At 34.1% G+C, this 16,092-nt stretch overlaps 1 protein-coding gene across 1 annotated transcript; it reads left to right on the plus strand.

Moving 5' to 3' along the window:
* The first annotated feature begins 375 nt into the window (after positions 1 to 375).
* LOC136800575 (uncharacterized) lies at positions 376 to 1,633 on the plus strand. The gene is given in 3 exon segments (XM_067057234.1): positions 376 to 612; positions 859 to 1,184; positions 1,186 to 1,633. Coding segments are annotated over 3 exon segments (936 nt in total). The 5' UTR covers positions 376 to 380; the 3' UTR covers positions 1,564 to 1,633.
* The last annotated feature ends 14,459 nt before the right edge of the window (positions 1,634 to 16,092 follow it).

A 16,092-nucleotide genomic window follows, 5' to 3' on the forward strand; every position in this document is an offset into this window, starting at 1 on the left:
TGTGTACCCTCTGTTCCCGCTGGAAGCTCCTTGGTGATTGATGCAATGGCAATGCTACAAGCCTTAAAGAACATCTCTAATACCTTCGGAGACCTGGCATTAGGAATTTTGAAAAGTATCGTTACACTCGCCTCAAAGTTTGGATGCAGTCGCATTAATGTGGTCTGTGACAGATACCCAGACGTAAGCATCAAAGGAGCTGAGCGTGCAAAAAGAGGAAGTGCAGATGCAACAGTCATCAAAATTTATGCTGACTCTCAAAAAACACCACGTCAGTGGAAAAAGTTTTTGAAATCTGGTAGAAATAAAGAAAGCATTATGGAATTCTTTCTCAAGCATTTGAGCAGCTCACCTGTGACCACGAGGAAGCGGACACCCGGATGGCCATTCATGCAATGCATGCATCTCAAAGTGGTTTTTCTGACGTTATCATCGCATCACCGGACACTGACGTTTTCGTTATTATGCTTAATGTATCTATCACATGTCCGTCTTCGATTTACTTTTTGACTGGTACTGGAGTCAAAAGACGCATCATTCCAGTAACGAGCATTCGGGAAAAACTTGGTGATCAGCTTTGTGAAGCACTCGTTGGATTTCAGGCATGTTATGGTAAGTCAATAGCAATCTTAATCTTTCCCTGTGTTTTATTGGCTACCATCCAATGAGATCAAAATGAACTTTTGATGTCTGAATAGTTTGTGAAGGAAAGAAAGGGCCCGCATTGGTTATTCTTATAAATAAAAAGTTTTGGATCAGGCAACGAAAACTCTTTTTAAAACCCTGGAACCTTTGTATTTTGGTACTATTAATTTTGTTCTTTAAGGATGTGACTCGACTAGCGCCTTTTATGGAAAGCAACATCGTTCAAAATCATTGATGACAACAGAATTCATTTGGAGACGTTCATGTCACTTGGTTCTTCCCTAACAAATATCTTACCCAGATTCAACGAGTTTCTTTGCGAATTGTACGGTCATCAAGGTTCATCCGACGTAAATCTTGTGCGTTTCTTAATTTTTAAAAGTGGAAAATTTTCTGAAGAGTCGCTTCCTCCAACGGAAGATTCACTTTTACTGCATATACTACGAGCTAACTTCCAAGCTTACATCTGGAGGAACGCAACAACTGCCTTGCTTCGTCTACCTAGTGCAACAGATCATGGCTGGGATTTGAATACCAGTGGTACGTTAGAAACATACATTAGACATACGTTGGATGTCATTGCCGATAGCCCCAGACAGCCTTTTATCGTTTATCAACTGTGGATGCAAAACTGGGTTTACGTCTAACCGCTGCTCATGTAAAAAGGCCTCTTTGAAGTGCACCGATCTGTGCAAATGCGAAGGCTGCCAAAACGGGAACTGCGAAACGAATGAAGATGACGATGAGGGGGAGGATATAAATTATGAATTGGAGATGTGTGGAAGTAACTATGAGAGTGATAGCGAAAGTAATATTGATATTGATAGTGACAGCGACATCGACAGCGAAAATGAAGGACCGATCTCAGAATGGACAGCATCTTCTATCCTTACTGAAGAATCATTTTCTGCTGAATAAACTAATCTCATAAATATTAAACGTTTTTAACACACGTCTTTCTTTTTATAAAAACCAAAGTGCCATAAATATTTTTCAGTCTTTCGGGCCTTAAGCTACGCATTTGGAGATTAAAGTTTCATATTTTTCTTGATTTATTCTTGACTTTAGGTCAAAGTCGAGCATCGTATTCCTCTAAGATTTTGCTCATGAGAATATAGGTATATTGGAGCATTTTTTATTTTCATTTTTCATATCATTTTCCCGTTATTTTGTTAGATTTTACTTTAGGATTTTTTACCCAGTATTTTCATTCGTTTTCAGGGAATAATTGGATGATAGATAGCAATTGTCAACAATTTCCAAACAAATTGACCACCGACTCAGTCCTTTTATGGAAAAACCCGTACCCAGGCCCCAAAATCAAAATTTTCAAAAAAAGAGAAGTAGAGCAACAGATATTCACCGAAGGTACAAGTCTGCAAAACTTCAGCAAAATCCAACCATTTTTGAAGCCTACAGACTTTCCCGAAGTTTCAGCCTCGTTTTAACGATTATACTCGTCCCCAGACCCCCAAAATCGATTCTCTTTGAAAAAATTATAAAAAATTTATCAAAAGATATTAACCTTAGGGACCTGTGTGCAAAATTTTAGCCAAATCTGACCATTTTTGAAGTCTACAGACTGATTCGAAGTTTATCGGTTAAACAGAATATGCATTCGATATTTTATCGATAATTTCATCGATTTTAGCCGTTTTTCTATACTTTCTTCGATTATATCAATTGTTAGTGGAATAATTTGACGAGTTTGAGTATTTACAAGCAAAGGATGTCATAAAAATGAAAATACATTATCTACAAACTGAGGAATTCCTTAAAATCGATTAAATATATTAAAGTCAACTTTTAAGTCGATTTACTCGTTACTTGCACGATAATATCGTGGAGACTTTTTGGATTTTGAAATCTATACATACAAATTCGCGAGTCTCCATCAAAAAAATTCATATCTCAGAGATGTATCACGAAAATCGTTTTCTAGCCACTTTTTTCGATATCATCAGCGCGACTATAATCCTACAATCTGCCTAGATTTTGTACATTTTGGGAGACTAGAATGTTTCCATTTAGTGTTTCGTATGCGATTTCGTGGAACGTAGTGTTTCCAAAAGTAAGCTTTATGTCTAAATACCGGGTGTCCTAGAAAAAAGTCCCGCTCTTTGAAGTGAATTTTCTTGAGTTCTATGAATTTCTAAATCTTTTTGAATCTTTTTGCATTGCAATTTTTTTGAGGAAGGATAGACTTAAATTTTGAGGGGTCATTTATCAAATTTGGTCAACTGTATCAAAAGATAAGCCAAAATGAATAAATTTTTTTGTTATCGCTCAAAAACTTTGAAAATCGACCTATCAAATTATGATAGAAGCATGATTGCATGGAGCATGATTTTCATTGTTGAAATTGTAAAAACCTACTGAAAATATCTTTTTATGAAAAAAAGAAGTAAGATTTTAAGCGAAACAGAGAAATTAATCTGAAAAATTGATAATTCCACTGGATATTTGACTTGGCTACAATGATGAAATCAGCGCTACTTTTGACTTTGGGGGTCCATGAGCCAAAACTTGAAGCTAAATTCCATAAAAAATAATTTGAGAAGACCCAAATGAAATTTTTTAACCCTTTAGATAATTATTTCAAGCATTTTGTGATTTCGTGTCCACTTTAAACTTTTTATTCCTGAAAGAAAGTAGTAATTAGGTTATAAAATATGATAGGTCGATTTTCAACGTTTTTGAGCATTTTCCAAAGATGAGATTTTTATTCATTTCTGAATAATTTTCAAATGCAAAAGGATTGATCTTTTAAAAGTTCATAGAACTCGAGATAATACCCTTCAAAGAGCGGAACTTTTTTCCTGGAACACCCGGTTTGTGTTTGAATCTTTTCAGGGAGATGACCTGCGCTGAACGGTGAACTTTTGTGGCTCAAGGACTCTCAAGCCTCGAACATTTGCAGTGTATTTAAGGGTTAGAGAACTTCATCAGAAAATGGTAAATCAACGGAGGAACACAATAAGTGTAACTTTGTATCATTAAACTTCTTAACCATTCATATTTCAGGAACTTCTCGAAGAAAAAGAAATCGTGGTCGGAATTTACAAAAAGAATGATCATTGGAATCTACATTTTGATCATTTTCCCTGTATTCCATTATTGCTCTTCCGGTTTTCCACGCCCTAGTAATATTCGAAATACCTCAGGGTAAAATACTTCTCAATTTTCAACAGCTTTCTATACTGCTAAGAATTGTGTATTTTACCTAGGTGGTAAAATGAATACGATGCTTGAATCCCGAACTTGACGAGCGACTGTTCTTTTATATTTGTAGATTATTTTTCCAAAGAAAACGCAGCTCTGGCTGGCTAATCCTCTCGGTGAAGGAACAGCTGTAATGCAGACTGTCGTTAAGACATGGCAGTAGGTTTCGTTTGTTTCCATTGCAAGGGCTGTGTTTCTAGGCTATATTTGGCTTTCTGCTGTAGAATATCTTCTATTTGACATTAGCTCCAGTATCATAAATACACTTTTAACTAGCGGTCCCAGAACGTCGTCACTGTTTCATTAGATTTTTCGGAGGCAGCGCTATACATTTTAAAAAGAAAATTTGAGTTTCAAAATACAAAGAAGGTAAATAGTGCAAGTAAATCACAAACAAATTGAAGGCGCCGAGAAAATCAATGGGCTATAATTACTACGTCAAATCTGTCTTTAGATCAGCCATGAATTTAAACTTTGATGCTACTACTTCATGGACGATATACGGGAGCAAGCATGCAGTACAAGAGGATAGTGTCTCATGTGACGTTTTCTGCTTGTAGGTAGTTCGGATGAAATGTTTTTATTTTCTCTTTAAGCTCCTTGACACCAACCCCAGCCCAGAAAAAAACATTTGCAAGTACAACCATGGTCGGGGAACTAAGAAAATTATAACCTGCTGATAACAGTTCAATATTTTTTAAATTGTTACTTTCTAGTTTTTAGAATCATTTCTTCTGACGAGGACATTACAGTTAGAATTTTCACTGAAGGAGGTGTCTAGTTACCGAGAAAAAATCGGCGTACAACTTCTTCGCATGGGAGGTATGTTGTGATCCATTCGTTATAAACACCTTCAATGTTGTTGGACCAACCTTATCTATATATTAATAGCGGTGCTTTGTGTGTGTCTGTGTGTCACCAATTTCGTTTTCGCTTTGTTTGTGTTTTAGAATTGCGACTTTTAGTCTCTTGCTCCAAAAATTTGTTCTATTGGATTCGCGCCATTTGCAAAAGATTCCACAAGCAGTGTTTTGTTCTCGATAAGTTTGTTTTGATTGACAGATCGGATAGAGCCTGGTTTAGACTTTATTCAGCCTTCGTTTTGAAATTTAAGACTCATCTACATTTAGTAATTTTAACTTCTGCCCAGCTTTGCCCGATCCTGTTTTTCTCTTTTCTTTTGTTTGAAATGTTTTCGAATGTATTTAACGATCGTATTTATTAATGATATTCGAATTCTTTTCAAAACAAAACAAAAATACAGGCTGTTTGCAGGAAAAAAATAAGATCTAGCTTCTCCAGACCTTCTCTATAGGATGCTTATACCTCAGGAAAAGATCCCCTAAAATCCCACTGGTGGAACATCCCTTTTTTGGGCAATTTCTATTTTCCCCAGGCAAAATCTTAAGGGCGAAATTTTTTGAAAATTTCAAACTCATTTTTAGACATCATCAAGTATACAATTCGAAAGCTCTCGAAAAACTATATAGAAGACTTTTAAACGGTTTTAGCCGATTTTCTTACCTAACTCTAGATATTTCATGCGCAAGTTCCACTATTCGCCACATTTTGGTCTAAAATTGACCATAAATAGCATCTTCTGCGTGAATTATCTTGAGTTAGGTAATAAAATCGGCTATACCCGTTTAAAAGTCTTCTATATAGTTTTTCGAGAGCTTTCGAATGGTATACTGGATAATGTCTGAAAATTTTTCCCTTAGGGTTTCGCCTGGGAAAAAAAGAAATGTCCCGAAAAAAGGATGTTCTACCAGTGAGATTTTAGATCTTCCTATAGAGAATGTCTGGAGAAAGTTTGAGCTGGATCTTATTTTTTTCCCTTAAATTATGTTAGACAACCCCACTATTTATAGAAAAGAACATTTCAAATGTAAATCAAAACATAAAAATTAAAAAGTTTGTCGAACAATAACAGCATTCAAAGGGCGATAAAAAGCAAGATAAGAAATTCGTCTATCTCTTTCTTCATATAAAAACATTCAAGTGGTTGATACTGTTAAAAAATGTGTACGTCATTTTAAATGTTTAAATTCGAAAAGTTATGACAAGGGTTTAAAAAAAGCCATTTAGAATTGACTTATTTATCTTTTTAAATCTGATAAAAACAAAGTTGCACGATTCTTTGTGGCTTTCCCGCTTTTTCCTAAAGAATTGTAATTTCTACACTTCACTCCTCTTTACCATGACATTTTCTCAAATTGTCGAAAACTGGAGGCGTATTTAATGCGAGCGAAGCGAGAAAAAGATCTTCGGGGGATGGTTAGAGTCAAACTTTGAAGATATCTTTTTATTCATTTGATCGTTTTTTTAAGCCAGCTTCAACATCCAAATAACCTGATAACAGTTGTTCATAATTTTCTTACGCGCACAGTAAACCTCTGAAGGCGCTTGGAAATTGTACATCTGAGGAAAATAGTCCTCCCGTGGAAAATTCTACAACAAGAATCTTGTTGTGCACCGGAAAGTTAAAAACTGATACGGCGCCCTATTCATGAACACAATCACGCAACTTTGTTGTCGTTCTTAGTCCTTTTAGACGAACGCGGTCCTTACGATTTCGAGATTGCATATTCGTCAGATTGTTTGTTTTCACACATCCCTTTAGAGCTTCAGCGTGGTGTGCAGAAAACATTCACAATCTGATCTCAGGTTACATCCAAAGGACTTTTAGTGCGTTCAGCTACAGCTTAACCGGCGTGCGACGCCGGGTACCGGCTAGTTCAGTAATATTTCTGAAAAAAAGACAAGACGTAACTCGGTAGCATTTGATTTTTAGTTTTCAAGCATGTTTCGCTATTTCCATCATCATCAGTGCATTAGTTAGTGTTAATAAATAAAGGGAAAATTGTGTATAGAAAGAAAGTGTCAATAAAAAGATATCGAGAATTCTGAAAAAAAATCTTTATCTAGTTACGAGAAGTTTATTGACTCCTATCTGAACCCAGATCCCGCTGACCCCCTATCTTGTTCATTCAATCTATCAACAGGTGATGGATCGTGGACCACACGACTGTGCCGGATATGCGGGAGAAGCGATCCACCCAAATGTGAATTTTCGAACGTCCCAAAGATGACAAATTTGGTATGTATATTACTATCGCATAGACTATATTCACATAGACTGTATTCACTATCGTATAGAGATGTCTTTCACCTTTTGCTAAGGTACATAATTTCCGGTATTATGTAAGAAAACGTTTGAACTACACCCGGGGAACGGCCCCTTCAATTTTTTAACATACGCTTGAGAGGAGTCGATCTTTATTTTGACCAAGATTTTGACTAACATTTTCAAAAATTGCTTGAAGTTTTCAAAAATATGTGATCTCGGAACGTTGATACTAAGTTGTAACCAGTCATACGATTCATGCCATATTCAAGATTTCTATCAAATCAATTAATTTCAGGTTGAATGTGAAAATTGCATCCCCGAAAGATGGTTCCATCTCCTTTGCCTCAACAGCCTCCAAGGATATGTAATATGATTGCGATAAGGTGATTTACTTTTCATGATCGACACATCATCTGAAATGAAAGTTGAACATTAGACTCTTTCCTTAAATCAAAGTGTGGTACGCATATCTTTAAGTATTAGACATCGATTGGTTACAAGGATATCATTCGTGACACAAAGACGCGAATTTCAGGACTCTAATTAATTCACGTCGTTTCTTACCTTTCTTTTCCAAAACTTGCGTTTTTGTAGTGTCGTAATCAATTTAAACTACACAAATTACCATGGCATGGTAGTAAGGTAGCAAAACAAATTTATAAATTTACTGCTCCTCGTTTTCTTCAGGAAATTAAAAAGTCACCAAAGGTAACACTGAAACCCGAGGAACTGTTGTTGAAACGAAGGAAAAACCTCAAAATATCCAAGTGTGGAGCCTGCCCAAACAAGATAAACGAAAAGCCTTTAGAATTTCCCTACGAACTGCTCTTCTTGCGAAAAGAAAGAAGACCAAAAAAGTTCAAAAGTTGGACACCTACCAATGAGAAAGACTGTTTTAGCTGATGTCCATTATCACATTGACAAAAATTTGTTACAAAGTACGGAAAGACCATTGGGAAGATCATCATAGATGACAACGTAAATGTAACACCCCAAAAAGAGGCTTTTATGAAAAAGGCAGGGTTTACTTTGAACAATTCTAACTCTTAACTTTCATTTATCGATCATATCGCCGTATCCACGCAAGACAGACTGAAGTCCATTTTTTCCATTTTGAGATCATCGACTTTTCACATCGAGTTCTATATTTTGAATATCATAGGAGTATCATGAATATCTTTTTGTGGCTAAAAGGATATTTTCATAACTTGCTTCATAGGCTCTAAAATGGTAGTTATAGGACTTCAGGCTGTATTGCATTGAACTTAATTCCTGAGTAAACAAAGATTTTTACCTCCAATTTAGCGCATCAAATTTAATTTCACCTAATTTTTGACGCTTTGTTTCCAAAATAATTATTTATTGCCACGCGTTCGTTAAATTAGAAAAACCATGGTAATATTGCAGCAGTTTTAAAAGGGTGCAATTTTGGTGAGGTGGTGATTATATATTTTTGCGAAAACCGTATCTACAAATTTCGCCAAAATCTTCGTAATTTGAAAAATTAGTTATCTTCGAGATAAGCGTGGTTTACACACGTCAATTTTTTCGGTTGACACAAAAATCGACGTATATATATTAGATTAAAGACCTGAGGACGGTTTTAAATGCTGATGTCATTTTCAGAATTAACTCAACTCCAATGCAGCGTCTTCAAAAAAAATACGTTATAAATTTTAAACTGTTCACAGGTTTTGGTCTGACGTTGATTTATACGAGGGGCAAATCAATCAAATTTGGTGTACGAGATTTTGATTTATCTTTTATTTAAGATTCAATTACTTATGATTTATTTTTGATTTTTAATTTATTTCTGACTTATTTCAGATTTATTTCTGATTTATTTGTGATTTGTGATTTCTTGATCATTTGATTTATTTTTGATTTATGATTTATTTCTGATGTATTTTTTATTTGTAAAATTGTGTATTTTTGTGATTTGCCCCTCGGATTTGTAAGCAATTTAAAGAGTCTACACATCTTTAAAAGCTTAGGCCTAATCTTATGTTTTTCTTAGGTTTATAACATCAAAAGTTTAACAAAGAGAAAAAAGTAAATTTTATTTTACTTTTAAAAAGAAAAGTTGTAAATTTTTATTTTTACTTTAATATTTATATTGACATTTAAAAAACAAACATAAGAAGTACCTCCCATATTTTCTCACCCTTACACAACGTTAATAATTGGATAGATGTTTTTTATGACGTCTGCGTAGTCAACGGCAGAAAAAACTTCATCCAATCCACACATTTTAGAGCTAATTGCATCAATAGAATTGAAGTTACATATTTCTCAGGGCTCAGGCCTCAAAATGGCCCAAAAAATAGGCAACTTGCTTAGCAACCCGGAGGCCTCAAATCCAAATAAGCAACTTTTTCCCCAGCAATAAAAAAAAAACTTTGACACAAATTTAGAAAAGAGCCTTGTAAACATTCGAAAAATGCCTCTACTGTCCATTTAAAGGTGAAAAATTGTCGAAAAATTCAAAAATGTGCTTTTCAACTATTTTAACCCTATTCCTGTCAGGGTGGGGGGGGGTGGAATCTACCAGGCCGGTGATCTTTTGCCTATAGCTTATCGAAGAATTTTCTGAATGCCCTGAAATTTTGTCACTTTTAACAAAAACATATAAGAAGCATTTTTGCAAATTTTCAGATCTGATTTTATGACTTTTTTCTGACAATATACCGTAAAAATCAACTAAAATCCCTTAAAATCTTGAAAACTTAGAATCTTTATAACTTTTGATAGAGTTATTCCAACGATTTCAAATTTTGACAGGTTTTAGGTAATCATTGAAATTATCTAAAAATTAAAAAATATTTTTTCTAAAATGATGACGTCACCATAATTGACGTCATCAATTTTCTTAGATTTTACTCATCTTCAGCATTGATTTTATGTGTCAAATTTTATCATATCATAAAATCGGGCAAATATGTGACACATTAACCTCTTAGCTTTTAGAAATACCAAACAGAATTGAAAGAAATTAATTTTTGAAGGTTTTATTGCAGATTTAGTAAAGGGTACTTTTTGACTGGTCAGCGGCAGGCGAAAACTTTGTGATGACGTCATCACTGGTATGATGACGTCATGAAATCGAAATTTTTATTATGAGTTCCTTTCATGGTAAGGAACATTCCCTGAAAGTTTCATGATCACAGCACATCTAGATCACAAGTTATTTAAGTGTGGTGGATTCCACCCCCCCCCCTGAGTATACTATATTCAAAAAAGCCTGAGTTTAATAGGGTTAAGCTAGCCTGGATATCCAGACCGTAAACTATTTCACCGTCTAGTTTTTTATAATCTTGTCTCTGGTTTACGGTCTGGTCCAACTAACTCCTCTGGCAGGGATATCTGTCCATGCATATGCGAGTGTCTCTAATTGGTCAGTACGCGCCCAGTCACTGAGTATAATTTTCGCGGGGTTTTCGATATTTTTCGATGCGCGCGCATAATTTATGGAAAAAGCTGACATTGCAAAAAAAGATAAACAAATGAAAATGAAAACACAGGTTCATTTTTAAACAAAATGGCTGATGGAAAGGAGCCTTTATGAATGTGGCTGACGTTTGGATGTGGTTTGAATTAGTTTTGAAAGGCTTTTGAGTTTGTAAAAGAGGTTTTATGGTAAGTAATTATGTGTGTCTGCCTGGGTTTTCAAAGTTTTGAGATTCTGTCAACAAGGGTTCACTCACAGACTGTGTCATTCAAAACTGTACCAAACTTTTTTAGTTGCACCAGACTCTAAAATTTTAGAATCTTTGTATGTTGAGTTAAGAGTTTTTTTTCTAAAATTTTGAGTCTGGATATTTTGGAATCTCAATTATGTGGATCAAAAATCCTGGGTTTTCAACGATATAACTCAAGAGCAACCAAAACGACGGACCAACACAACTACAGCCAATGCAACGCCTTCTCCCAAGGTTCAGAGGCAATACTGGTTACCGGAAGGTTCAACAAAAAGAATTTACATTTGCAAAAATATGTTCATGGCAACGCTTGGATATAAAAGTGACAAATTCATCACAACAGCACTCACAAATGTTAACGAGTTTGGCGTCTGTGCTCCCGACATGCGTGGTAAACATACACCAGGCGATAAATTTACAGAAGCCATAACGGAAGAAGTTCAACATCATATATTTTCCTTCCATCCACAAATTTCCCATTATCGAAGGGAGCATGCCCCTAATAGACTGTATCTGCCACCTGAATTATCCATTACAGACATGCACAATAATTTCAAAGAGAATAGTGATTCCACTGTATCCTACGGTTTTTATGCAAATCAAGTCAGAGACTTGAATATCAGCTTTGCAAAGTTAGGGGATGAAGAATGCGAAACTTGCGAGTCCCACAAGATGCATCTTAAAGAGGAAAGAGCTAAAGAAGAAAAAGAAAAACAAAAGGCGAGAGACAAAACAAAAGGAGAAAGTGCTCAAAACAACAAAAATACAGAAAAAACAAAGGAAGATCAAAAACCAAAAGAAAAGATCGAAAAAATGAAACATATAGAAACTGAAAAGATTTGTAAAAAAACTGACTGTCTCGTATGTGCATCATGGTCGAATCATCACAAAAACTATGAAAAAACAAGAGAAGCCTACCATTATGATAAAAGTCAAGTTGGGGCTACAGATAACCAAGTATTGTTTCTTTCATCTGACATGCAAAAGGTAATTCTACTTCCCAGACTACCGGGGTTCAAGCTAAACCTTTTTACGAAACGCCTTGTTGTGATAAATCAGACTTTCGCCCCATTAAACAAGGCTGATTTACACAAAAGCAAAGCTTTGGGTGTGCTCTGGCATGAAGGAATTTCTGGAAGGAAGGACGAGGATATCACAAGTGCCTACGTTGCAACATTAAGATCAGTAAGATTTTTGTTGTATATTATAGCAAAAAAATATTTCAAAATAGGCATATTCAGCCTGGCATTCCTCTTTTTCTAGTTGTATCATATTTTTCCTGGAGCTGCAATCATTTAACTTTAATTTTTTCATTATCTTTGAATAAAAAAGGTCTTAAGGAAATCAAAAGTATACTTGCTAAGTTACATTATAATCATTTGTCATCATTCTAACAAAGATGGACACTTAGGTCAACGTTTTAATTTTTTTACCTTAGTTCATTATTTCATCCTATTTTCAGAAGTAAAATACTACACAATTTTCAAACATATCTTCAGAAATTACAGTAAAGTAGTGTATATTTTTAAAAATTATGGTAGATTTTCAAATATTATATAGTAGATTTTTAAGTATTAGACAATATTTTAAAAAACTATAGTATATTTGCTACAATTTTAGGCTAGATTCATAAGAAATATTTCAAGCACCCTGTATTGGAACTGAAATTACTGTCTATTTAGCTCTACGACATTTTCTGATAAAAGGAAGTAAAGTTACTTACTTCCTTTTATCACAAAACCTTGGTACTCATTTGGAATCTAAACTTCTGGCAGGTGGAAGGTCTACCGATTTCGAAATGTCATGTGGTATTCTGCTTGCCACAACCCTTTTATATGTTAATACCTTCTATTAGTAACAAGAATAACTTACTGTGATGTCTCAGAAAGCCTTTTCTTTTCAATACCAAAAAAAACGTGTTTAATCAATTTTCTCAAATTCAAAAATTTGCAGTTACTTCCTTTTGTCATAACACGGCAGATCTGTCCTACTTAAAAACCGCTGTTGTCATATCAAATTCTCATCAATACCATCTTGCAACATTCTAGTCATACCATGAGTCAATCAATTTATATTTATTCATTAAAATAAAAAAATGAGAAACAAGCCTATATTGTGTGCATTCTAATTGACCTTTAAAATATTCTGTCATGATTTTAAAAGCTTTGCTGTTCAAATGGTAGCTAAAAAATAAAGAGATCTAAGACAATTTCTATCAACGACTTCAAAAAAGTTATTATTTAATAAATTGTTTCTTTTCTTCAACCTTTACTAACATAAAAAGTCTATATTAATCTATCTATTCCTGTCTATACCATGCACAGGAGACTAATTAAAAAATTATCATTCTACTGTAAAGTATTTCTAAGAGAACTTAATTTTTAATAATCTTAATTGAATAATCAAAAATAGTCTAGTAGCTATCATAAAACACGCCGTTTTTTATTTTATCTTAAGAATACAGCCTCTACGTCTTACCACTTCAGTTACAACCTATTACAACAAAATGAATGAGTATGATATAGATTTTGATAAAAAGCTGAAAGATAGAGTTGGAGCTGAAATAGAGAGAACTGCTCAAGAAAATGAAGGAAACCTCATTCAAGTACTGTGCAGGAAGAAGATAAATATACTAAAACGCATGCCCAGGATATCTCTTGATAAAACCACGGAAATCCCAGTCAAAGTCAAATCACAAAAATTGGGGGGATTTAACATAGTGACAGCGATGAAGAGCAAGAGCGTCAATACAATAGATTTTCTGATCATAAAGTAACCATAATTAATTCAAATGAAGCTTTCACGTACAGGAGTTGTACATAGAGACCACTATGTCTTCCTGTGTGCAGGAACCTGTGCAAAGGAATTTTATGATTGATTATTGTTCCTTGAATGTACAATATCAAAATTTGAGAGGGGTGTGGGGCCCGGTGTGAGCACTTGTTGCCATGGAAACTGACTTCATTGGTTACTATGGCAACCAAAATGATTTGCAGACTTTTTCATAATAATATCTTATGTTCACTTGAAGGTATTCTTTCCAAAATACCAAAAAATTTCAGTTTTTGACAATTTTTTATTCTTCGCTGACGTCATCGTTTATGACGTCATTTTGTCTTATTTCTTTAATATCTTTTGACATATATATTTTCAGATATAGGTTGTGACCTTTTTCTTTGACAGTTTTTCATGCTCTTTCGAATAGAAAAATTTTTTTTGGCTTATAAAATATGATTTTTTTAAATTAATGGAATAATTTCCCTTCAAGATTTGAAGTTTTGAAGTAATTAACCCAAATATCTTATCTATTATATATAGTTTTGTTTTTTGGTAGCTCGAATTATGCATTGCTGTCCTGAAAATGCCTTCAAAACCAAGAAAGTCCAGGCCAGTTGATAATGGGCGCAAGGTGACTATCGATAATCTAGACAAGAAACAGACAACCCATGACGAGACCCTTGGAAATAAGGAAGAGGTATGGCAGTTTCAATCGAATTTGCTTTAAATCCTTTAAAACTTGATTTTGTTATCTATACATGCTCATAACTTTTGAAATTATTTTTTTATTTCATATACTTTTATTCAGTTTGTGCATATTGGACATCCTGGATGTCAACTGAGATGCCCATGCAATTAATTCAAAGAAAGAATTACACTTTCCTCATTGGTCGGGTTGTGACCAATGTATATGGTATATATACCATGTTTGAAATTTCTGGAAGATCAAACGGACAAGCGTATTAGAAGATCGATATTCACATTTATTATCAGAACCTACTGAAAGCATACTTGGTTAAAAACTTTAAAATTATTCATTGCCGTTTTTCTTATCAAAATTTAATCATAAAATGCAAAAGACTTTGATAGTTAATTATGAGCAATTTCATAAATAATCCTCCAAAAAGATTCTTTACATTACAATTAAAAGTGGAGATATAATAAATGGTCATAAGTTCTTTCCATTTTATACTTTCCTTGGTGTCCTATTTGAAAACGAAAATACAAGTGATGGTATGCTAAACATATTGGATGAAATTCAAAAATTCCAACTACGTTACGAAAAAGAGGGTGGAGAAATTATTTGTAATGACTTGGGTATTGTTGGTAAGTAGAGCAATCCAAAGCAAAAAAAGTCAGGAGATCAGCTCACAATAGAAAGAGGAGTCAACTCCTTGCTAGAAGTGGTAAATGGCTTTGATTCAGAGCAAAGAAATGGAAGGTTTACATTTTTAGGTTGCAGATTTCCACACATCGATTAAATGCAATTCACCTAGATTTAAAAAATTAGAGCCTAAATTTGACCATGATCTCTCTTGAAGGTAATACATAACTAATACTTAACCGTCACCTGGCGTCGCACCCACCGTGGCTGAACGCAACATTGCATTAAAATGTTGTATTACAAGTATGACATTCCATACCAGATTGACATGGATCACTTTTTTTATGGTAAGTCCTTCATGGATAAAAAACACCCTGTTTAGTGATAAGATTGTAATTGATAGAAGAGGTGTTGGGAAAGAGGTAAAATTTGAAACGAAGGATTAAATTGCACAAAAAAAGACCAAATCAGGAATGTTTGCTATATAAAATGTTATGTACTTTACTTTACACAAGGTTTTATAAGTATTATCAATGAGTGAAAATTCGTCTTACTTTGCAAATTTACTTCTCGAACAAAAACGAGTATTGCTTGATTTCATTATGATAATTTGAAAAAATACCAGGATCTTGCAATAAACCATTATGTAAACGCAGAGAGCAATGAAATGTAAACTACCTAGCTTGAACAAAGAACTTACAAAATATAATATTAAATTTTATGGTGCAGTTGAAACTATAATACTATTAAAACTAACGATACCAGTCAAAAATAGCCCCCCCCCTAAATGTGAGGTTTGAAAAATCAGCCATCTTTTTGCTCATAAAATGAGACCGAATGGTGGCTGACATTTTAAACTAAATTCATGGTTAAGATAAATTATCTGGCTTTATGGTGATATAACTTATATAAAAAGTGGCTGACAATATCATCAGAAAACAGAGTCTAAACTGTGAGTCATTTTGGTGTCTTAACTTGATGGGCTGTTAATTTTTTGGTGGCTGACAGGTTATTAAGGTAACAAAAACGTGGCTTACAAGACAAACATGCTGATTAAAATCAAACTATCTTATTTTGGTCACATATTTTTTTATCATTATAGTTATATATCTTTAGACTAATATTTTCTTGTTTTTTTAGTTGTTCGGACTATTTGGTGGCTTTCAATTAACTTTTTAAAAGTTAGGGTTTCAGGGTTTTACTTATACATACTTATGAGCAATGAAAGATCTTTTTTTGTAGTAATACAGTTTTTACAAAGTGTTTAGAGGATTTGGTGGCTGACAAATGCCAAA

This window comes from Clytia hemisphaerica, unplaced genomic scaffold, assembly GCF_902728285.1.
Source record: "Clytia hemisphaerica strain Z4C2 unplaced genomic scaffold, Clytia hemisphaerica genome assembly, whole genome shotgun sequence".
Taxonomy (NCBI): domain Eukaryota; kingdom Metazoa; phylum Cnidaria; class Hydrozoa; order Leptothecata; family Clytiidae; genus Clytia; species Clytia hemisphaerica.